Raw genomic sequence first — 24,844 nt, 5'->3', positions numbered from 1 at the left:
ATATATAAAGATAGAGAGAAGAATAAAAAATATATATACATACACACACACACATATATATACATATGTATAAAAGAGAGAGAGAGAAGAATAAAACAAAAACAAAAAAAAATAAGTAAGGGGTAAAATGGTAATTTTGGATCAAATTGTGTGAAATTTGAATGTTTGGGGAGTTATCTGTTAAAATTGGAATAACAGGGACTGAACTGTCGACGCACCAAAAGTTAAAGGGGGGACCAGTAATTTTCCCATAATTCAATGAATAAGTAAACCAAACTGATATACAAATTAATTAATTAGCTAACTCGCTAGTCGGTCCCTGACTAATTTTCATAAATACATGTATTCTTATCATGCCACATTTAGTTTACAGATTTCAAAAAACATTAAGCAAAATAGTTATCAATTTGGCTGATATGTTTTTATAGATAATTCTTGCATAAGATCATCATAGTCTATTATTCTTTTGTAAAACTGTGAAAGATTAATGAATATCATAGACTTAATTGATAGTCACTTACTTAAGCGTTATGCCTATATATGTTGTTTCTCATGGTCACTGAGATAATGTATTATTAATAATGTCTAGTTGAGTTGCATCAACTTGCATATATCAAATACTAATGAGTTTTTAGATAAAAAAAAATACTGACGTGTTCATTTTCCTTCACAACCTATTTTCATCAGATTGAGTACGTAGTCGTTGTAAATCATATTGAAACTGTGGCCGTCTTGTGTGTGCGCGCATATATATATATATAGATCCTATTAAGAGTGAGGCCTCGCTCTGAAATTAAAGTGCGAGGTTGGAGTTTAGGATCACTTTTCGGTAGCATATCCACATCTCGACCGTTCAGTTTTTAGGTACTAATGTATAGATCATCTCTGCAAACTTTCAGTCAAATGATCTTTAAGGTATCTAACTCGCTTAAACCAATGGACGAACTGAATCTGTCAAACCTGAACTGTACTAGCTTTAAGGCAGTTATCAATGCCATAACAACTATCAATTTAGCTGAAATTTTGCAGAGATGATCTATACATTAGTATCTAAAAACTGAACGGTCAAGATGTGGATATGCAACCGAAAAGTGACCCTAAACTCCAACCTTGCACTTTAATTTCAGAGCGAGGCCTCGCTCTGGATAGGATCTGTATATATATAGAGCGGAGGTCCGCTTTGAAATTAAAGTGTGAACTTCGAGTTTTGGGTCGCTTTTCGGTCGCATATCCACATCTCGACCGTTCATGTTTTAGGTACTAGTGTATAGATCATTTCTGCAAATTTTCAGCCAAATTGATGATCGTTAAGGCATTGATTACTGCCTTAAAGCTAGTACGGTTCAGGTTGACAGATTTAGTCCGTCGATTGGTTTAAGCGAGTTAGATACCTTAACGATCATCAATTTGGCTGAAAATTTGCAGAGATGATCTATACACTAGTATCTAAAAACTGAACGGTCGAGATGTGGATATGCGACCAAAAAGTGACCAAAAACTCGAAGTTTACACTTTAATTTTAAAGCGGAACCGCTCTGGATAAAATTTGTATGTATATATATATATATATATATATATATATATATATATATATATATATATATATATATATATATATATATACAGAGCGATTCTGGATGCGGACGTCGCTCCTCCGGGCTGCATCAGGCGCCGATGTGCAGTGCTGCTCGTGCCGGACGGAACCACTCCATGATGTCGACCCTCTTCTTGCTGCTAGACTTGCCAATGAAGGGTTCGAAGTCGACCTTGATGGTGCTTCCATGGTTTCCGGCGAGCTCGCCGCGCATCGCTGAGATTCCGATCACCTTCTTCTTCACGTTGATGGCTATGCACTACTAGAATTTTGGCCTCAGACATCGGCCAAAAACCGATGTCTAACAAAAACTTGACCGATGTCTTTGTGGGTGATGAGAAAAATCCGGAAAACGCAGACATCGGTTTTTAGCCGATGTCTAGTATTATTTTATACATCGGTTCCTCATTATAAACCGATGTAAACAGGTTTAAATGATAACAAACTTGCATGTTTTACTATTGTTAAACCCTCATTTTATTGTATTTAATGCTTAAATAAATATATATTATACAGCACAAGTATGCGTTTTAACATCGTTATTGATTTAAGAAACGATGACTAATACTATTACAGACATCGGTTTCCATAAAGATTTCTTGTTGTTCATGATTTTGAAGCAAAATTTGCCACACATACCACGATTTTAGATTCAATATACAAAGTCTAGTATTGTATAAACCGATATATTTACTTACATTAACATCAGTGTCGAAGGAAAAACCGATATTAATTATCTATTTTACATCGTTTCTATTTGAAAAACGATGTCTGGTACTGAGTAATATATCGTTATTAACAAACAATCGATGTCTATGTATTGAAGGTAATATCGATTTTCATTGACAAACTGATGTGCGTTTTCGACAATAAATTGATGTATGTATATGTCAGTAACATCGATTTCCATTTTGGAACTGATGTCTGGTACTCAGTAACATATCATTTTCAACAAAAAATCGATGTCTGTATCTCTCAGTAATATCGATTTCCATTTTGGAACTGATGTCTGGTACTCAGTCACATATCATTTTCGACAAAAAATCGATGTCTGTATATCTCAGTAACATCGATTTTCATTTTAGAACTGATGTATCTGTATTACTGGACATCAGTTTTTATGATTAAAACTGATTTCAACTTTATATCTAGACATCATATTCTATAAAGAGGATGATGTCCACAGAATATGTAGCTGCTACTATAAATTGCAATTTCGACAGTTGACAAGAATGATATGAATATTGGAGTATTTTATATGAAATCATCATCCGTAACAGTTTACAAAGTGGGCAAAATAATAATCCAATTCACCTACTAAAAGGCTAGCATAGCAATTAGTATTATGTTTGTTCATAATTGCTACAAAAAAGTTTATCAAAAGCTAGCCTAACTCAAAATAGAGAAGTTGGTAAGAGATCTACAGCAGAGTCTGTAAGTAGTCGGCTACTTCAATGCGCACCCAGTCAAGTTGTTGTTGGGTATAGCCTTTTCAATCCTGTACCACCCACTACAAATATATATAACAATGTTAAATCATAATGAAACGCTAATATTCAAAACAAAGATTTTTGTCAAATTACAATGCTTGACAAGAGTTACTGAGAGTATACCCCATTTGTTGGTGCTTTCTCTTAGAAGCCAGACTAGAGCAGGCAGAGAGATTCTTAAGGCTGATAGGTGGCTCCATTGAAATACTTTCCTAGACAGAATAATACAGTAGTTTTGCAAAATACTATAAAACGCTAATATTTAGTTTTGCAGAATAATATTTAAACGCTAATAAAACGCTAATAGATTCTTAAGGCTGATAGGTGGCTTCTTTCATGTTGCTTGGTACTGGGCAAAACTACTTTATTATCAGAATGAGGGAAGTCTAGGAAATTGAAAAGAAACAATAAGAGACATGAAAGAAGCAACTAGACTATCTACGAGACAACAGAGACCATAAGGCACTTCACATAAGGTTTTTTTGTATATATAAAAAAAAGATTGGCAGTTCACATGGGGTTATTGTTATATGTGTAGGAACAAGAAGTTTGTACCCTTATTTTGTCATAAACTTCAATATACTTTCTTTCTGGTCTATTCTCAGAATGTAAAGAGTGATACAAGAGAAATAGACATACCTGCACAAGAATGAAAGGTAAAGACACACCCCCACTGGGAGCATCTCCAGAGCAGTATAATTGCTCATTTCGTTGTATCAGGTTTTGAAGACCTACATACTGATCCAAGAGATAAGTCAGTGTGTGCAGACATCATGCTGACTACCATGTATAGCAGGTTTAAACCTATTTTAACGATTATAGACCTGAACCAAGCAACATGTAAAGGTACTGGGCAAAAGTTTCAAAGCATGAAAGGATAGAAAATAGCTATTCATACTTGTTCCTCTAGTTCTTGCAGATAGACAGCTTTCTTTTCAATCCTACTCCCTAGTCCTAGGCGCTCAGTCTGCATGAAGTACAGTTAATTAGTTGTATAAGCTCAATTCTGATCAAGGATTACAGATAAATTCCATCTGATACACAAGACAGGAAATAGAGACCAGGAATCAAACCTTCAGTTCTTCAATATCATTCAGGCTGGTTCGAGGCAAACCCTTCCATTGTATTTCCTTTTTATCCTTGGATATAATATCCATTGCCATTAGAACATTCAGGGCATCATATACCCTCCGCCTGATGTTCTTCTCATCATATTGTTGCTGATAAATAAAAATATATACAAGAATTACATTCCATTCAACTTTTTCCAATATGATTGCAGATATAAATTATACAGATGTGAATCACTTTTCTTTGATACTTAGTGTAGCATATAATATTAGCACTCAGATAACTAGAACCCAAATTCGTGAAGTACTAACAGTTAATGCATGCTAGATCAGTTCAGTACGTTTTAAATCAAGATACAGATGAACTCAATTAATTATCAAGATGAACTAGATATCAAACACCAAGGAAATCCAGCTTTAGTTAGTAGGCATCCACATACAAACAACTTTTGAGCGCAAAAGAAATGGCCCCTGATATAGTGAATGGTTTATTTTATAAAGCAGTAAGTAGTCATGATATAAAGCATTTGGAAAATGACTTGAGAAACCACCTAACCTCGTTATAAGTGGTTCTTCCCTTGCTCTCCACTTTCTCGCACACTGAAGACCAGCAACAAAGAATCAAACTCATATCAGAATGAGGGAAGTCTAGGCAACCCAAAAGATAAGCATGTTGGGTATGGGAAAAGTAAAAGCAAGCATCTCAAAATCTATTATGTAGAAGGAATATGCAGTGTTCATTTCAGCACAATCAATGGTTACTGAGGCCGGTAGGCCACTATTTTGAAATGTAAAGGGAAATAAGACACAAAGAGATGAATGAAACACCTTTCATGCTAAATTGGCGCAGTCCTCTTCCATTCTTATCGCCTCCAGCAGCCCGTTGACCTCTCTTCTTCTTTTTGCTGCGGTCACAAGTTTAAACCAATAAGACAACTAAAGAATTGCCTAGACCAATTCTTGGAATGCCTGTGCACGATTATGATAAAAAAAAAAGTTTCATGTAAACCGTAATTCAGTAGCATAGATAGAGTAATCTAATGGTGAGTGAGCCCGCCGATTACGATTGAGAATGTTCAACAATAAAATTAAGTAATGCCTAAGCCAACTCTCGATTCAAATGGCTCTCATTATATGCAGATGAATGTAGCATATAGACAGATGATTCAAATGAAATATACACACAATTTGAACAAGAAACCAGAAAAAATCACATCTTCATATAAATAATATAATCCGAGACTGTAGGCGGGAAATCGTTTCAGTGCCCTAAGCGCAGAGTCAAAAAAAGAAGATTAGGCAAAGAAGAGTCTGACCCAACGGAGCCAGCATCGTCGGAAACTATATTCCAAATCAGAGTGCGTATGAACGAATATCATATACAAGCCGGAAATATATGTGAGTAGTAAAATCATTATAACATTCCAATACAGTCTAAGTTGATCTATATTAACATCTGCAACGGTATGATTACCATATGCTGTAGCTCCTTGCGGCAGTGCTCCTGTTTGGCTCCAAAACCAGTTGGCTTGCAAACTGTCTCTTTTGAGCGAGTGATTGCGCAGGCGTGCCAGCACCGCGGGGTGCAGTCGTTGGGGTAGTCCCTTGACCTGACTTCTTCTTCAAGCGCTGTGGACGAGGAGAGCACCAACCTCGTCACAGGGTTCTTCTCTAGCCTTTCGGAAAATGACTTTTGCCTTACGGATAAGGACTTTGGTTGTGGTCTCTTGCGTTCACCGAATCGATACTTAGTATTGTAGACTAAGCAGAGCAATCACTGGGAAGTTGGGAGAAAGCACGGGTTGCGCTAAAGCGTGACTTTAGCTTCGCTGGGTTGCGAGGGCGTTACCCTTGCTTCGCTGGTAGTAACGGTGGCGGTTGCGCTCGCAGTCGGCTCGCTGGGAGACTGGGACTGGAAGTACGGTCGCCGGGTTGGTCTGGTGATGCTGACAGTCGGCTCGCTGGGAGACTAGGACTGGCGCACGGTCACCGGGTTTCAACAAGGTTGAAGGTTTGCTCCGGGGAGGCTTTGTAATCGCTAGGATTGATTGATATGATAGAGATCCTTAATTCGTCCTTGAAACCTGGTATATATACCTAGGGTTTTGACTGCTCCTTGTTGTAGAAGGATTATTGATTGAAGTTTCCTAGTCAATCTCTGCTACTTGACTCCAATAAGGTTTCGTTTTCCTCGTGGATTCCGGAATGGGCGAAGCTGTAACCCAAACCCTAGTAGGCTTATTTTTGGGCCGCAGGTATCGGCCCGCTGTGCTAGATCCACTAAAGGATATTGCCAAAATTACTTTTGGGCTCAAACATTGCCCCCCAGGCCTCGAAATCAGGCCCATGAAAATATAACTGATTGAAGGGGACTAAAACGACGCGTTCGATGCTCGAAACGATGTCATTAATGAGGGTTGCGTCCTTTCACTCGCGAAACGCCTTTCTGTCGTATCGTTTCCCTCACAAAATCTCTTATTTCAATCCGCAGCCACTTCAGACCTGTCACATCAGAAACTCTTTTAGTCTCCTAAACCCAGAAACCCTCTTTTGCACACATCTTCCTCTTCGAAACCCAGAAATGGCTCCCCCGAAAAAGATAGTTATCGATCAAGAAGAAGAACTGAATGAACAAGCCGCCCATTCTTGGGGAGCCAACATCGGTGCCAGCCTGATCCTCCAAACCATTATCCAGAGACCCCTGCTCCTCCGACTCTCGAATAACCATGCCGGACTGGGTCCAACGCCGCGAGACTCTTTCCCGGCCGACGCTATCGCCTTCTATGGCTTACCTGTTCGCCGCCCCATCCCAGTCCTCCGAAGGACTCCTGGGGATTTTACCAGTTGGAGTGCCCCTAATCATCGATCAAAAATAGGGCATTGGCCATCTTTTATCAGTGCGGCGGAGCTTTCCTGGTATCGTGAAGCGCGAGCTCGAGATCTGGCTCGCTGGAACGCAGCAGGTATCACTCATACTATCGATCTTTGTTTTCGTCTTCCACGCGGTGGCAATCGTTCGCCACTCGCTGCCTTTCTCTGTTTCTGGAATACCGCCACCAACACCTTCGATTTTCGATTTGGCCAAATGAGTATCACTTTGTTGGACATTCTCACCATCACTGGCCTACCCATCGACAGCGAGCCCTATCTGCATGGCCAATTCGACTCTGATACCTTTACTTCCACCATGGCCCAAAATGGTCGCAGCGCTCATAGCGGCTCCTATCCGCGGTGGTTGGCTTATTACTGCCAGGAGCACAATGCGACTGGCTGGATTGCTTTCTTGGAGTACTGGCTTTGTAAGTTTATCTTCTGTACTTCCTCCTGTAAGCCCACTGGTGCCTGGACCTTGTTGGCAACGGCCCTCTACAACGGCCGCCGCGTGGGATTAGGACAACCAGTGCTGGGTGCCCTCTATCGCACTTTGTACCAAGCCACAATGCATCCATTCGAGACTAGCATTTCTGGCCCTTTTTGGATTCTTGACTTCTGGATTCAAATTTACTTCCCATATTTTCGCCGCGACGATATCCCATTGCTTCCACCTACTGATCAACTCCTGGGACAATGGCTCTGTCGCGATGAAAGGTACACATCCCCTCCTTATTCTGAGTGCTTCACATACTTGTACCTTCTGCACGAGATGCCATACTGCGACTTAGTGCTGAGTAGGAGATTCCCGGCTCCGCTTGAACACGGATTTCTCCCTGGCGCCTCTCGCTACAGTGATCGCGCGCGCTTGGCCTTTCGCCGCGCAATCTCCTGTTCTGACATCAGGATTGCCGCTGACGAACTCAGTTACGAACTCTATGCTCCCAACCACTTCGCTCGCCAACTCGGCCTTGTTCAATTAGTGCCATTCCCTCTATATGATGCTTGGAATTACAATACCTCCTGGCGTAGACTTGGGCCCCTTTCTGGGCCTCCGCCAGCACAAAGCACACTCGTACTGGTTGACCTCCCTGACTGGGCTAGAGAGATTGACTCTGTGGATGGGGCTGAGGAAGGATACGAGGCATGGTGGGCAGAAGTTTCTGTTAACTGCTGGAGGCAACAGCATGATGAGCTATTCGCTGCCATTTTCGGGGAGCTGCGATACCCTTACCCTGCCGACGTTGATCTACTTGCTCGCGTCCCTGAAGACGCTGCACAAGTTCCTCCTCCTGCTGCCGAGCCGGCTCCGCGACCCGCGCGAGCCCCACGTCAGGCCCAGGCTGGTATCGTGATCCGCGAACCCCCTCAAGAGGTAAATATCTTGACTCGTGTTTTGTCCTTTGCTCATTTGCTCTTCCCTTTTAATTCAAAATTTTGCTATTCCAGGGAAACGCGCCATCCTCTGGCAGTCGCGCAGCCAACACTTCCCAAGCCACTGGCCAGTCTGGGAAACAAAAGGCAATAGTGACAGAGCCTGAAGACAATGAATCCTCTTCTGATGATGATGACTCGCAGACGGTAAGAAAATTTTTTATTGTTTGAGTAAATCATACTTCCTCCACGAATCAAACCTAATCTTCTGATCCCAACAGATCGCCGCCCTCTCGGCTCGGAAACGCAGTCGTTCTGATCCTTGAACTGACCTATGGGCAGAAGATGAACCAATCGCTGACCGACTGGTAAGACACAAGCCTGCTCAGTACTTGTTAGCAATTTTTTTCTATTCTATGCGACCATGTAACAATCTTTATTCACAGGTTCGCCATAGGTCCTCGAGACACACTGAAGAAGGATCTTCAGCTGCTGGTGAAGGCACATCTGCTTCCCAAGCCCAAGCGCCAACTATTGTGAACAACTCTCCACCTCCTGCGGGCGCTGCCAGTAATGCACAGTCGGCCTCGATCCCAGTGCAGATCATAGATGATAGCTCGCCTGAGGCCGAAGATAGAGTGCCGCTACCGGATGCACCTCACGAGGAACCGAGCGATATACCTGTCCTGGAACAGATAGCGCCTGACTCAGTTCCTATCCCTAGCGAAGCTAACCTAGAGGCAATGCCAGCGGTCGTTGAGCATGAGCCCCCAGCCGAGGAGGTATTTCCTTTAACCAATTAACCCATTATTATTTCCTGGCTTAAATATTCTATTCTGACAATACCTTCTTCCAGAATCCAAATGCCTTAAACACTGAGGACGCTGAAGCTGAAGCTGTAGAGGCAGGAGCTGCTGAGCCCGCTCTTAATATGGTTGGTCAGGAACCTCTTCCCCCTGCCCCCCAAGTTACTGAAGCCGGAGGATTGGGAAACCTTCCTGAACCAATGCCAGAGGCAGCACCTGTCGCTGAACCTCCTGAGGTTCCCGTCGCTGAGCAACCAACTCCCTCCACTCTGGAAAGGTTAGCTCGTGTACTTGAAGTAACCCCTCCTGGGGTCGTCGATGAAGCTAGAGAAGGCCTTCGTCGCTTCCTGGGCCCTGATATCCTGATTCCTGGTGCGCCCGTGAGAGTCTTAGAATATTTGAGGGTACTTCTCCGCGAGGGAGCCATCACTGAAGATCAGTTCCAAGAGGTCGATCAACTGCTGCAAAATCTCCCTCAAGGGCTCAATGAGCGGGCAGTCGCGAGCACGCAGGCTAGGCAGACCGAGGCGCACTATCAGAACCTCACTCAACAAACAGAGACCGCGCGCGATTTCTTGGGTGACCAAGCTAACCTCATTAGGGACCTGACGCTCGAAAGGAACCACTTGAGGTCCCAGATTCAGGCTCTTCAAGCCCGGTTAACTGACGTTACCACCAGGCTTACTCATGCGGACCCTCAGTTGGAACAACCCCTCGCTGCCTTTGAGACGCTATCCCAGGAACTGGCTCAAGCTCGCGTGGCAGCCCAGCAAGCCGCACAAGCTGCTGCGGATGCTAGTTTTCGTTTAGATGAACTTTTTCTTCGCCTGACCCATGCAGGCCGCAGACTTTTGGGCCTCTAGAATTAAGCCCATGTTTTGTATGAATACTAATATTATTATTAACTTAATATTTAGCCCACATTGCTTGGCCCAAATACATATCAACTTAACTTCTCGAACTGTTCAGCGCTTTAATCGCTTTTAAAACTGTTTGAAAAGATTGAAAAGATAATCTCGAAATGGAGCAGTTACCTCCTTGGAGACTGCCCCGCCTCCCACGCACTTTCAATTATCTTCATTTCCGAGATCTTAGCATTTAACACCAATTGATACGCTCATTGATGGCAATGAGAATATCACAACCACCCATCGTACGGTCCAGGCCACTGAGACTGGCACTATAAATACTGCACTCCGGGGAGATGATATACACAATTGAATATGGGTTTCCCAGAGATAGTATCACAATCTCTACTTCTCTTTCTCCAGTTTCTACAATCTTCTCCTCACGATATTAGCCTTAGCCTCAAATTCCAAGGCCTTATGGCTTAACCTCAATACCTGGGTAGGTCTTATGGCCTAACCTCAGGTCCGACCACATGTCTTTGGTCTCTGGAAGTCGCGGTGAAACCCACCGGTTTCATTCAGACTGAAGAACATGTGGTGCTCCCGCCGCGGCGGAACCTGATTCTGAGGGGTTTCCTCTCTCAGATTGCCCGCGTGGAGCAGGAGGAAGAAGGGCGGAAGACCAATATGGGTCGCCTGTTCTTGCTCCGTAGCCTGCCTCCAGGGTCTGACTACGTGACTTATTTTTTTCCCCTGGAGGTAGATGTGGTTGTGAGTTGCACTCTCCGTGAAGGCCATCTCCATCCCGGAGGATAATCCAACCAAAAGGGTTGCGATGGATTATTTCCTTCCTTTTTGGTCCGGTACAGACGGTAGCGGCTGCAACTCAGAGCAGAGGAGGCATGTGGGTGAAGAGAGGGAGAGTATGAATGCCCGAGCACAGCCCCTTTGCTGCCACAAGATCCAGAAACCCTCAGTAGGTCTGTAACTTTATGGTTTTTACTCTAAGCCACTTCTGGCCTTGTAAACCGCAAATGTAATTACTTTGATTTGCACTTTGTACTGCTCTTTGGCCGCAAAGCCACTTTATGAATGAAAGTTTTTAACACTTTTTGCAAATCAAAGTATAAAATAAGGCCTCAGGTATAGGCCATTACATGCATTCTTAACACCATAATGTCAAAGAAAAGAAAAATTGAAATTTGAAGTCAAAGAAAAGAAAAATTGAAATTTGAAATCGTTGACCGAAAAGCCTCAAATAAGGCCTGAATGTACAGAGTGTTGCCCCCCCAGTATGCGTAGGTGAAGCAAGTACAGGATACTAAGGCCACAGAAAAGGCCTGAATATGGACGAAGCGAACCTGGGGAGACTAAGGTTGCCCCCCTGTCTGAGAAGAAGGTTGATCCGGTGGATCTTCAAACTCCCAAACACTAAGGTAGTATTTCTTCAGGAAACGCCCGTTAATGGGATTGCGGTGGAGGTCGCCATCCAAATCTTTGAGGTGAAAGGCCCCGCGCTCCAGAATGCGATGAACAACAAAGGGTCCTTCCCATCGCGGAGTCCATTTACCGCGACCGGTCAACTTCTCGCCAAAAGGCAAGACAGCCTTCCAAACCAAGTCACCCTCTTTGTAACTACGGCCACGTGTCCTCTTGTCATAGGCGCGAGCAATCCTTTGCTTTTCCAAAACCAAGTTGTCCAAAGCTGCCAAGCGTTGCTCGCTGAGATCTTCGTGTTCTTGCCACATCGCCTGAACATAATCTTCCCCGATCAAGTGATGCTGATCTTGGACGCGCAGAGACTGGACGTTGATCTCCAACGGTAAGATGGCATCATGACCGAACATTAGTGCATAGGGGGTCGTAGCAGTGGGATTTCTCTTGGAGGTACGATAAGCCCATATTGTCTCATACAAAGTATCGTGCCATTGTCTAGGGTTTTCGACAAGCATCTTCTTGAGCAAGGTGATAATAATCTTGTTACTGGCCTCTGCTTGACCATAGGATTGGGCATAATATGGTGTGCTGTGGACGAACTGGATGCCCAGGTCCGTGACAAGTTTCTCTACCTCGCCGCCCATAAATGCTGCCCCCCTGTCTGAGACCAACACTTCTGGAATGCCGAACCGGCAAATAATATTCTGAAAGATAAACTGGCGAATGGTAGCGCCGGAAGCTTCCTTCAAAGGTTCAGCCTCAACCCATTTCGTGAAGAAATCAGTGGCTACAATGATGAACTTATGCTGGAGCGAGGAATGAGGGTGAATCATCCCAATCAAGTCCAAAGCCCAGCCACGGGCAGGCCAAGGTTTAATAATAGGTTGCATGGGAATATTGGGAATGTGCTGCACGGGACCATGCGCTTGACAGTCTTGGCAACCTTTCGCGAACGCGATACAGTCCTTCAAAATGCTGGGCCAATAATACCCATGTCTTCTGATAAGCCAACGCATCTTGGGGCCTGCTTGATGGGCTCCACATACTCCCGTGTGCGCTTCGCGCATCAACCTCTTGGCTTCGCGGCCATAGACACAGCGAAAGTCTACGCCATCTTCACCACGTCGTCGCAGCTCGTCACCTCTGAGGAAATAATTCAAGGAGAGAAAACGAGTCTTCCTGTCTGCTGTAGGGTCTGGGTTCTTGAGGTAGTCAATCAGCGGAATGCGCCAATCGACGTCAATAGGCTCGAGAACCGCGACAACTGGATCATCCGGTGGGTCAGGCCGCGCGAGCCACGAAGGCAGTGTGCGGCGCTCGACCTTCAGGATGCGCTCGCGAACGCCATACTTCAATGTAATGCCTGTAGCCAATTGAGCGAGCTCATTGGCCGCAAAGTTGCGCTCACGGGGTATGTGCTCCAAATCCGCCTCATCGAATTGATCCAGAAGCTCAATGGCGCGATGCAAATAGGGTATAAGCAAAAGGCTTTCACACTTGTACTTTCCTTGGAGCTGATTGATTATAAGCAAAGAGTCGCCGTGTACCTGAACGTCCCTGACTCCCAACTCTAGCAGAACCTCTAGGCCAATGATCAGGGCCTCATACTCTGCTTGATTGTTTGTACATTTGAACTCCAACTGGAAAGAATAAGAAAAACGATCGCCCGCGGGATTCTCCAGAACAATCCCTGCCCCTGCTAACGTTTCCGTTCTTGAACCATCAAAGTACAGTATCCAGGGCTGCAAGGAGACTGTGGCTTGATACCGAATAGCGTATTCCGGGATGCGCGCTAAATCTGGCCGAGTTATGGTTACAGCTGCTATCTCTAACTCCTTCACTACGGGGATGTCCAAGGTAGGGTGGTGTGCCAGGAAATCTGCGATAGCCTGTCCCTTTACTGCCTTTTGTGGCACGTACTGTAGCGAGAATTCAGATAAAGCCAATACCCATTTGCCAATGCGGCCTCTCAGAATAGGCCGCGACAGCATGTACTTGACCAAATCAGTCTGAGCGATGATGCAAGTGGTAAAGGACAACATGTAGTGGCGCAGCTTGCATGCTGAGAAGTACAATGTGAGACACAGCTTTTCCATCGGAGTGTACCTTGTCTCGCAGTCTGTGAGTGTCCTACTAAGATAGAATATGGCATGTTCGACACCATCCTCATCGTCTTGGGCGAGCAGGCTGCCAATGGAAGCCTCAGCTGCTGAAATATATAGTTTTAATGGGAATCCAGCCCTAGGAGGAACGAGCACTGGTGGGCTCGCCAGGTAGGCCTTGATTTTATCAAAAGCCTCTTGGTGTTTATGCTCCCAGACGAACTCGCTCTGGCCCTGTAGCTTCAACAGAGGAGAGAAAGGCTGGATCTTACCTGCAGAGTTAGAGATAAAGCGTCTCAAAAAGTTGATTTTACCGAGTAAACGCTGCAGCTCTTTCTTCGTGCGTGGAGGAGATGCGTTGATGACTGCGCTCGCTTTGTCTTCAGGGACCTCAATTCCCCTCTGATGGACAATGAACCCAAGAAAGTCTCCTGCCTGAACCCCAAAAACGCACTTAGCGGGATTCATTTTAAGCTTGTGCTGTCGCATGCGCTCGAACACTTTCCTGAGATCTGTGATGTGATCCCCTCTGTTCTGAGATTTGACAACCACGTCATCAATGTAAACCTCCAGAATCTTTCCAAGGATGTCATGGAAGATTAGGTTCATGGCTCTTTGATAAGTCGCACCAGCGTTCTTTAGTCCAAAAGGCATAACCACATATTCAAAAACGCCCGCGAACCCAGGGCAGCGGAACGCGGTTTTGTGTCTGTCTTCTTCTGCGACCGGAATCTGGTGATATCCTGCAGTGCCGTCCATGAAGGACAATAATTCATGTCGCGCAATGGCGTCCACCAACATATCCGCGACCGGCATGGGGTAGACATCCTTAGGCGTAGCGGTATTAAGGTCTCTATAGTCTACGCAGACCCTCATCTTGCCATTCTTCTTGTGGACAGGCACTATGTTAGATAGCCACTGATTGTATTTGGCCACCCTGATAATGCCTGATTTATGCATTTTCTCAACCTCCTCTTTGACGAGGATTTGCGTTTCTGAATTCATTCTTCGCGGCTCTTGTTTCACAGGCCTCTTGTCAGGGAGTGTTGGTAGCTGGTGGCAAACCAAGTCTGGTGACAGGCCGGGCATATCCTCGTATTTTTCCGCAAAGCAGTCTTTGAATTCTAGCAATAAGTCGATAAGCCTCTGTTTCTCGCTAGGCTCTAGGTAAGCGCTGATAGCCACTTCCATGGGCTCATCTGCTGTCCCGAGATTGACTTTCTCGGTAGGGTATCGGACTTTGGGAGGGGTGTCGTCCAACGCTGCCGGAGCGAGCTGAATCTCCACCTCATCCTCTTGTTCCTGATCAGAGAGTCCTTCTTCAATGATTTCCAAAGTCGCGATTCGCTCATAGGCCTCTTTTTCCACTAGATATGATGATAATCTTTCGTACAGCGAGTGGAGGGCCTCTATCCCTTCCTCTGGAAGGTCGTAATCCATTAATCGTTTAAGGGTTTAGGCACAGCGTGGCCAGGCCTTTCCAAGCCTTCTTTTGCGAGCGTAAGCCCCCACTGTGCCAGTTCAGAGGCCGTCACCCCTGTGGGGCGGCCTTTGTTGTCGAGGCCACTGACTTGCAATGGAGCGATAGGCTCCAAATAGTACCTGGCATCTACATAGTTTGCGGAAACTGGGAATGGACGAGGATCGGCTTTGATCACCTCAGCTTTATTTGTCTCCCTGTTCCACATAATAAGTTCCTGAAGGAGGGTTGACGGAACACAGTAGCTCCGGTGAATCCAGTCCCTTCCCAGGATAGCGCTGTAGGCCGCATAGCAATCCGTCACAAAGAAAGCATAAACTCCCTCTGCTGGACCTACCTTGATACGCAAGAAAAGTAATCCCAAGGTCTTTGTTACAGTCCCCGCGAAGTTCTTGAGAGTGAGAGACGTGGACTGGATTTTCTCCTTCTTGATTCCAAGCAAGTGCATGGTCCTAGTAGTAATGACATTAACAGCAGCTCCAGTATCAACCATGATCTTGCTAACTTTGGTACCGCCAACGTCCGCCGTGATGTATAAAGGTCTCATGTGCTGGACCATAGCAGGCGTTGGCCTAGTGAAGCTCATGAAGAATTCTTTACTGTTGGCGTCCTCTGTTTCCAGACAGACAAACTCTTCTACCGGTGTTGGGACCGCTGACGTGATCTGCAGGGGCTGTGTATTACATTCCTCAGCTTCTACGCAGTCCTGAGCCGCGACCGGTATTGCATACCGCGCTGGGAGCACATAAACCATATTGCAGGACGTGTCTAATTCACCTATGTCGTCCTCCAAGTTGAGCTTGGGTTCGTTGACAGGGATAACCGTGTTGAACTGTTTAGCCAACCTGTCTACTAAGGATTCCTCAGTGAGGCCTTTTATCTCACACTGCTCATGCTCCTGAACCACGGGAGCGTTTTCAGGAGAAACTGATTTTGGTTCCCTAGCAGAATCCGCCTCTAAGGGAGCAACTACTACACTCTGGACCTTTTTAGGTCTCCACTGTAAAGTGTCGGTAGGCCTATCCTTGCCCCCCAGTCTCTCGAAAACTGAGGATTTGGCTTCCGGTTCATCGCGAAACAAACGGCGCTTAACGTGCGGCCGCCTGGACGGCGAGCTCTCCTTTCTGGCTGGCGGAAGTGTTTTCTCCTTGGTAATTCTGCAAAAAACACTGGGCTCAGAAACCCTTATTGCTGAGCTCGCTTGCTTTCGCAAACTGCGAGGGGCCACTAATGGCTTGGCAGCAAGTGCTTCCATCTCCTTCTGATACTGCTCAGGCGATTTGACCAATTGTGAAGGTTTGATCAGGCCCTGGTCTAAAGCCTCGAGCGCGAGCTTGGCTTCCCCAAACCTGCGCTGCAGTTTTCGCTTTTTGGAAGGGCTTATCTCCACTGCCTTCCCCTTCTCCCTGGTGTACCACTTCCCTTCTTTGATGGTAGCGGTTGAAGCAGGTGGTATGTAGGGCTTTGTCAGAATGTCTTTGTGTTTGTTTGCAGCTTTCTCCTCTGTCTGCTGATCAACCGTAGCTGCCCTCAGCTTCTTAAACAGGTTGGAGTCCTTTGTAGGTGACCCCAATTCTCCCTTTTCTCTCGGGCTGGAAGGTTGATAGTTTCGCGATGGCGAGGCCCACTTGATGGGCGGGAAAGAGCCAAAACGAAATGTCTGCTCGACCTCTTCGTACGACACTTGGATGCCACACTCTTCCTTGCAACGCGAGCATAACACTACGGGTGAGGCCTGACCAAATGGTTTAGCCTTCTTCTGGGCAGGGGCCTCGTTAAGCTCTCCTTCTCGCCCCTTTGTGTTCAAATCCAGGGTTGTTTTCCTCTGGTTCTGCTTGGTCCAGTTCACATCGACCATGTTGATCCCAGTATCAGGAAAAGGGTTTAGGTCAACAAGCGCTGCTGCAGTTACTGGAGCCTCCACTTGAAGACTACCGTTATTGAGCCATACCTGAATCTGGTCCTTGAGCTTCACACAGTCAGCTGTATTATGGTTCCACAAGTTATGGAATTTACAATACTTCTTTCCTTTCAGCTGATCTGGTCGAGGGAAAGGTCCAAAGTCGGTCTTCACCATCTTCGCGGTGATCATCTCATCGAGAATCTCGTGTGCCTTGTTGGCATCATATGTATACGCCGCGAACTCAGGTTTAGTGAAGGCCACCGATTTGAGCTTGACAGGTTCCTTGGAGATTTTCAGTTGCTTCAAGGCTGGGTTCTTTCTCCCTGTCAGTTCATAAGCGGCGATGTCGCTCTCATCTTCCTCATCGTCCTCCTGAACCAAATCCTCACTATGATAGTTATAGTAAGGATCATACGTAGCTGGCTGGTAGCTCAGGGCCGCTACGGTGCGATTTTTCCCTGGTACATATGTTCCTCTGGACGCATTCTTCCTGGCATCGGTTTCTCTGAGAAGATGTTCGAAGCTTCCCACCTCTGTAATGAGCTCTCCCATTGACTGAATCATGCTTCCATGCTGCTTCTTTCGCTGGCGCGGCTCTAAGCCTTTGATCGCCAACTTGATCAACTCTTTCTCCGGCAGGATCACATTCAGTTTGGCCTTCTGAATCTGGAAGCGCTGAAGGTAGGCCACAGCGGACTCTGTGGGTTGTTGGGCCATCTGGGTGAGAGAAGCCAAGTCTACCTCAGGCTCTGTGGCCCCAAAAGTCTCTCGGAAGAGCTTTTCCATTGCAGGCCAATCTGCCACAGTTCCTGGTCGCAGTTTGGAGAACCATCTAAAGGCAGCCCCTGATAGAGAAGTGCCAAAGATCCTGCACTTGAGGATGTCATCATTCTGGTACTGGCCGCATTGTACCCTGAACCTGGCCAGATGAGTTGCCGCATTCTCGGTATCCTCCCCTGAAAAGGTAGCAAATATGATGTTTTTATAACCCCTGGGGAAAGGCGCGAGCATTATGTGCGGTGGGAAAGGTCCCTCATAGACCCCATCCATCTGGGCCCTAGGGTTAGCCTGTCTAATCATCTCCTCTACCTCATCTCGTCTCACATATTCCGGACCCGGGGGAGGAGGAGGTGGTATGGCCGCTGCATGGCGAACAGGCTGCACAGGTATTGCTTGGTTTACAGTCGCTGTCCCTTCTCCTATCTGCACAACGCGGGTTGTAGCGGGTTGTTGAAGAGTCACTGCTGGCGTAGGCATCTCTTTTGCCAAAGCTGTTATCTTGATCGGATTACCAGCCTGGTCAATCCCATAATAGCTTCCTGGCAGCTCTTGGTATACATTCTCTGCCCCATCGCTGTCGTACTGAATGAACACAGCGGGGTCGGACGAAGTTTCAACACTTCTTGATGCCTTTTGCTTCTGTCTTGCAGTCTGTCCACCTGACGGTGTGGTTTTTTCCTTACTGCCGCCAATAACCAGAGCTCATTCCTTATCTCTCAATGGCGTGGTAGCAGCGGTTGCGGCAGGTGTAGCTGTACTGCTGCTACCCTTTTCCCGCTGGTTTGGCGGCACATATTTACCTGAACCAGATGGTTGGCCCAGGGAACCAAGGATAGCGTTAGGATCTCCTAACGTCTTATTCAACACTTCTTTAGCTTGGTTCAACTCAGCTCTTTGCATGGCCACCTCGGTTGCGAGGGTTGCTCCGTCTTTGCGAAGACATGCCATATCTGATGCTGTTTGCTTGGTATGATTCGCCAGAGCATCAATGATCTTTTTCTGCTGCTGACTCTGGGCATCTGCGATGCTTATAGCTTGAGCTTTTAATGTACTCTAATTTTGCGACATCAGTTGCTTAGTTTCCATAGCTTGTTGGGAAATACGCTGGTTTATTTCGCGTAATATTCTATCTGTTTTCGCGTTCTCCCTTTTCAGATCAGCAGCCATCTTCTTGCGATGGTTTTCAATGTTTTCTGAGATGATCGCGCATGCAACCTCGACGGTCGCTCCCTCTGGAATAGGCTTCTCAACGAAATCCTCTGATTCTTCACTCTCCACCGTATTGGAGACAGGGGTAGCGACAGGCTCACTGGCCTGATTAGTAATGACAGTTTGACCCTCAGCAGCGGTCGAGTGACTCTCTTCCTGTTCAGTTGACATATCGGAGAATTGGGAACAAAGAGAGAATTTTTGAATTACTTGTTCTTCTGACAGACCACGACAATCCGCGCGAGGATGCGGTTTGTAACTGGAGGTCTTGTGTTTTGAGCAGTTAGCGTAGCCCTTTTTGTAAGGGTTTTCGCTTGACTTCCCAATGGCTAACGTTCACGAAGAGACACTTAGTTTGTCCCACTGGGCGTGCCAAAATGTTTGGCTCCAAAACCAGTTGGCTTGCAAACTGTCTCTTTTGAGCGAGTGATTGCGCAGGCGTGCCAGCACCGCGGGGTGCAGTCGTTGGGGTAGTCCCTTGACCTGACTTCTTCTTCAAGCGCTGTGGACGAGGAGAGCACCAACCTCGTCACAGGGTTCTTCTCTAGCCTTTCGGAAAATGACTTTTGCCTTACGGATAAGGACTTTGGTTGTGGTCTCTTGCGTTCACCGAATCGATACTTAGTATTGTAGACTAAGCAGAGCAATCACTGGGAAGTTGGGAGAAAGCACGGGTTGCGCTAAAGCGTGACTTTAGCTTCGCTGGGTTGCGAGGGCGTTACCCTTGCTTCGCTGGTAGTAACGGTGGCGGTTGCGCTCGCAGTCGGCTCGCTGGGAGACTGGGACTGGAAGTACGGTCGCCGGGTTGGTCTGGTGATGCTGACAGTCGGCTCGCTGGGAGACTAGGACTGGCGCACGGTCACCGGGTTTCAACAAGGTTGAAGGTTTGCTCCGGGGAGGCTTTGTAATCGCTAGGATTGATTGATATGATAGAGATCCTTAATTCGTCCTTGAAACCTGGTATATATACCTAGGGTTTTGACTGCTCCTTGTTGTAGAAGGATTATTGATTGAAGTTTCCTAGTCAATCTCTGCTACTTGACTCCAATAAGGTTTCGTTTTCCTCGTGGATTCCGGAATGGGCGAAGCTGTAACCCAAACCCTAGTAGGCTTATTTTTGGGCCGCAGGTATCGGCCCGCTGTGCTAGATCTACTAAAGGATATTGCCAAAATTACTTTTGGGCTCAAACAGCTCCAGCTCATTCTTTTTCATATCAATCTGATTCTCCAATTCAATGTTCTTTAGTGGAAGCTGATGCTTTTCTCTCTGCCATAGCTAGTCAATCATGAAAAATACAAATTAATCTTAAAGTTTCATGTACACATGTGATTGCTCCAACCAACCAAATTACCAAGTAAAAGAAAACAAAGTACAGCAAACCTTTCTCTCTTCTGCCAACATTAGCTCCAGTTCATAAGTGTCCTTCTTTCCCTCTGTGCTAGTTGTCTCATTCTGAAAGAGAGGCTACATTAGCTCCTAGCATGTCAACAAAACAAGTTCTGAACACTAGAGAAATAAACAACCAAAACGTTATTCTGCAAAGGCAGAGATGCTAATTAATCAAGACAAGTATCAGAACCAAGGAGCAAATAGTAACGGCTCCAACGAATGCCTATGCACCCAATGATCAAGACAGTGTTTTCTGAAGCTCAACCTCTTTCTCAAGATACTTCTTTTCAGCTTCAGATTTCAAAAAGCCTTATCGTATCCCGGGAATGCTTGTCAAAGTAGCCATGTACATTATTGCAAAACTTCCTATTTAAACAACACATAGCATGAAAAGATAAAACATTTCCAACTTCACAACTTCATGACCCAGAAATTTTTACCCTTTCTTCAGGAACAGAATCAGAAATATCAACCTTAAAAAACAGAGACTCACCCATATTAAAAACACCAATGAAGTTTCCTCCAACTGTTTCCTACAACCGCAACAGTCGCAAAAGAGATACAAAACAGATACATAAATAAAGATACAATCTTCAAAATCTACGATATGGGATCCAAAACCAATACATCAAACAATTCAATGCTTTACCAAAACAGATACAAGTCTACAAATGCAACTCAATTTCAAATTTTCAAGTCCAAAGTCAAAACAGAAAGGCAAAAAGTGACTGATGCAATTCGAACCCAGAAATCCAGAAGGACAAAATAGATCACATATCCAATTTTCATCTCATATCAGTCATATGTATAGCGTATAGCAAAAGAAACAGATGCAATTCGAACCCAGAAATCGAAGCAAGAAAGATGGCAGCAACTTACCAAGCTTGAAGTTTCCGAAATTGAGTCGAAAACTGAAATTGAAGCTGCTTCACCTAGTAGAGTTCGAGCCAAACCCAGACTTGAAGATTGAAAATTGAATACCCAGAAGCAGAAATTAAGAGGAAGCCATAAATCGATTAAAGAGTGAAGACCCAGAAACAGAAATTAAGAGAAACAAAAACCCAGACTCACCGCACACCGTCAGTCCATCACGGCGTCACCGTCGAAGAAAGAAAAGGCGTCGTGCGGCCGTGCCGGAGAGAGACACAGAGAGAGAGAGAGAGAGAGAGGAGAGCGGGGCTGCGGGAGAGAGAGAGGCGAGCTTTAGAACCATGCTGGCACTTGGTGCTCGAAGTCGCACCAATCGAGGAGGATAAACTCCTTGGAGGCAGGTTGGACCAGTGGGGGTTCAGATCTCGGAGCAACGACGTGGTGGCGTTGGAAGAGAAGCACCGGCAGAGGCGAGGCAGTAGTTCAATGAGGGAGAGACAGTAGCCGTGGAAAGAGAGCAGGAGAGGGAGGAGAGCGCTAGGGTTTCAGAGAAGAGCGAGAGAGAAAGAGCTGAACGCAGAGAACGAGCTCAGGTTGGAGAATGAGCTCAGGTCGGGGACGCGAAGGAGGCAGTCAGAGACTCAGAATGAGAGTCTATCGATTAGGGTTCGAAAGTTTTTAGATAAAGTGACTAAGGGGGGTGTATTGTATTTGGATTTGTGCAGACTTTTTTTAAATGACAGACTTTTTGAAAAGTCCACAGATTCTTTAAAAAATTGATAAACTGTTATGGATTTCTTAAAACCATTGATTTTAGCAATAGACTTTTATTGATTTATGAAAATCTATATACTTTATTATGAATGACTTCTACAGATTTCCTAGGATGTACAAAATATAAAAAAAACAAAAAACAAAAAAAAAATAAATAAATAAATAAAACAAATGCAGCCCAAACACAAAACAAAATAATAACTTGTTGTCTCTTCAATGTTTCAGTATCTTCTAATAGAAATTGACTCAAATAAATGATTGTTAGTCTGTCTAGCGAGTTTGTTCTCATTCCTAATCTCCCAACAACATAAATATACAATATAGATAACTTGATGTTTATGATTAATTCTCATCAATTTTGTTTTCGCCGATTAACATATATTGTAGCAATATTGGTCAATGTCTTGATCTATAATCAATCAATTGAAATTCAATTGTTCAACCTTTTTTTGAACCATAATATAAATTCAAATTAATGAGAATAATTAATTAATAAGATAAAATTTAGTATGGTTAGACCACAATATTTGAGTTTTAGGGTTTCATAAATCATTTTTATTGCTATTAGGGTTCGAAGTATCACAATTGAAAAAAAAAAAAACAAACAAACAAAAGCAAAAATCACATTCAACAACTACAATGAACATGTTGGGTATCAAAAAAGGTTGATATCATAAAAGATTAGAGAAAAGACAAAAAATTAAGAAAGAGAGATGATGAAGGACAAACTTCTTCGTGCGTAGAGAGAAGAACTTTGATAGACCTTTTTTTTTTTTTTTTTTTTTTTGAAGAGGAAACTTTGATAGACTTTTTGAAATCTTTGGTCTGGAGGTTGGAAAATTATTGGAGTTTGGTATGTATAGTTAACACTACAAAGTCCATGATTATCCATGATTTTCTAATTCCATAAGTATGAATGATATTTTGAATACCTCTGTACTTTGATTCATTTTTAAAAGTCCTAATTGAATACCCCTAGATTTTGGTGGAATTCATAAAGTCTTTAAAAATCCTAATTGAATACCTCAAGACTTTCATGGACTGTTAAAAATCTATATTGAATACACCAAGACTTTTAAATTCCATAGATTTATTTAAAAGTTCCACTAATTCCATATACAATACACCCCCCTAAGTGTTGGGGGGAATTAAAATTTTAGACCCCGCGTTTCTCAAACTTTTAAACTTAGTCCCTCCGCGTTTTTGTAAATTTTTCGTACGAAACTTTTCTCATCGGTTTCTTTGGTGACTGATGTCCATAATAACAATAGAAATCGGTTTCTTCACAAACTGATGTTAACATGATTTTTAACATCAGGTGCAATCCTGACCGATTTAATAGTGGTGATGTCTAATTACATTATTCTAGTAGTGATGCCGTCTGGGATGTCCACAGCCTTCGTCTGGTAACCGCAGCGCAGCCATCACCTCCTTCTCGACGCCGGAGGTGGGACGTCCACACTTTGATAGGAGCGTAAAATGCGACGTTTATAATGTTAAAACCCTATATTTTGCTAAGTTATTTCCTTTATCTTGATCAATTTAACTTAGTTAGTGTTTTACAGGTAAAATGGAGTCTCAAGGTCCAAAAATGGCTAAGGAGAGCATAAAGGGCGTGAAAATGGAAAGAAATGAAGAAATGGAAGTTCTCACAGTTTGACAAGGAAACCCAATTTTACTCAGATAAGGAATTCTAGTGTGATAAGGAGTCCCTGTTGGATAAGGATTACTCGAAGAAGGTTCCAGAAGAGGCTAGAGAATTTCGGCAAAAGGAAGCAGTATTTGACTAGGAAATCTACTTGGATATGGAGTTCTACTCATACTAGGAGACCTGTGGAAATTAGGAGAAGTCTATGGAACGTTCATGAAGCATCTAGAAGTCTCAAGAAGATCATATGCCGTGCACATGGAAGAGGAGTACACTTTGAATTCGGATTTCAAAGCATTATGGAGTTTGGATTTCTAGTTGAGTAAGGAATAGAATTGCCGTGAGATTCTTGAAGATTCTTGAAGGTTCTTGACGTTTCTACTTCAAACAAGGCGTGGAAGACATGTGAGAGGCATGTGATGGCAAGGGAAACCGAATTGGACACAAGTTGTGCTTTAAAAGTCAAATCCATTACAGATTCGGAAAACTGCCAGTGCAGATCAGTCAACTTCAACGGAGTGTCGAAAATCGTTCAGAGCTCAAAAAATTATGATCTTTTTCATGGTTGGAAAGATACGGATGTCTAGTTTCCATAACTTTTTACAGCTCATCAATATCTATTTTCTAGAAGAAGTTATGACCGTTTTAGTACACTAAGGTCAAGTATGCCAGAAATTTGTTTTGTGTCAAAGAAGTTCTAACTCAAATTGGTTTCTACAACCTAAAAGAGATTTTTTTTTTTTTTGTAGAGATATTTTGGGAGTTCTAAATCAAATTGATTTCTACTTGCTTGTGGAAGATTCCTATTGGTCGAATTATGAAGAAATATCATGACACCAAGGCTATAAATAAAGAGAGGAGGGTAACCAACAAAAAAAAGGATCGGAATCATCCAATTTTCCATCTTCTTCCTCTCTCCATTTTCTTACCATTCTCTAGTCTTCTTGCATAGCAGTTTTCATATCTTCAAGGAGCTTAGCTGTGCCATCCACCCTCCTAGCTGTGATCACCACCTTGTGCCGCCACCTTGGAGCTGCTTTGGATCTTTGGGACGTAATCAAGGGTTGTTCATACCACCATTATCATCATATCTTCACGGTTATGTGTAATTGTAGATAGAGAATCCAGTTTTTTTTTATTTTCTTTGTGTAAACAGAAATTATGAGTTCATAATCTTATTTTTGGAACAATTTTGATG

General features: G+C 44.2%; 2 protein-coding genes across 10 annotated transcripts in view; one reads left to right on the top strand and one right to left on the bottom strand.

Annotated features, from left to right (window-relative positions):
• The window catches only part of LOC133715732 (linoleate 13S-lipoxygenase 2-1, chloroplastic-like), an 84,547-nt gene that overhangs the window by 45,575 nt on the left and 14,128 nt on the right, over positions 1-24,844 (top strand). The gene's annotated exons all lie outside the window — the stretch shown is intronic.
• LOC133718322 (transcription factor-like protein DPB) lies at positions 2,828-21,897 on the bottom strand. 9 transcript variants are annotated; one of them, XM_062145133.1, is made up of 13 exons: positions 21,426-21,897; positions 21,234-21,312; positions 20,848-20,887; positions 20,346-20,720; positions 20,161-20,240; positions 5,629-5,659; positions 4,983-5,059; positions 4,711-4,754; positions 4,158-4,304; positions 3,983-4,051; positions 3,724-3,822; positions 3,208-3,296; positions 2,828-3,104 (listed from the first exon to the last, which is right to left on the bottom strand). In XM_062145133.1, the coding sequence occupies exons 5-13, from the start codon at positions 20,165-20,167 to the stop codon at positions 3,041-3,043; spliced, it is 627 nt and encodes a 208-aa protein (XP_062001117.1). In that variant the 5' UTR covers positions 20,168-20,240; positions 20,346-20,720; positions 20,848-20,887; positions 21,234-21,312; positions 21,426-21,897; the 3' UTR covers positions 2,828-3,040. The 9 variants fall into 9 exon arrangements, with proteins under 9 accessions (XP_062001117.1, XP_062001121.1, XP_062001122.1 ...); XM_062145137.1 differs by having other exon boundaries at positions 20,346-20,441; XM_062145138.1 differs by having other exon boundaries at positions 20,346-20,417.

The sequence above is a fragment of the Rosa rugosa genome, chromosome 6 (genome assembly GCF_958449725.1).
Source record: "Rosa rugosa chromosome 6, drRosRugo1.1, whole genome shotgun sequence".
Lineage (NCBI taxonomy): Eukaryota > Viridiplantae > Streptophyta > Magnoliopsida > Rosales > Rosaceae > Rosa > Rosa rugosa.
This window is presented reverse-complemented; position numbering and strand designations above follow the sequence as displayed.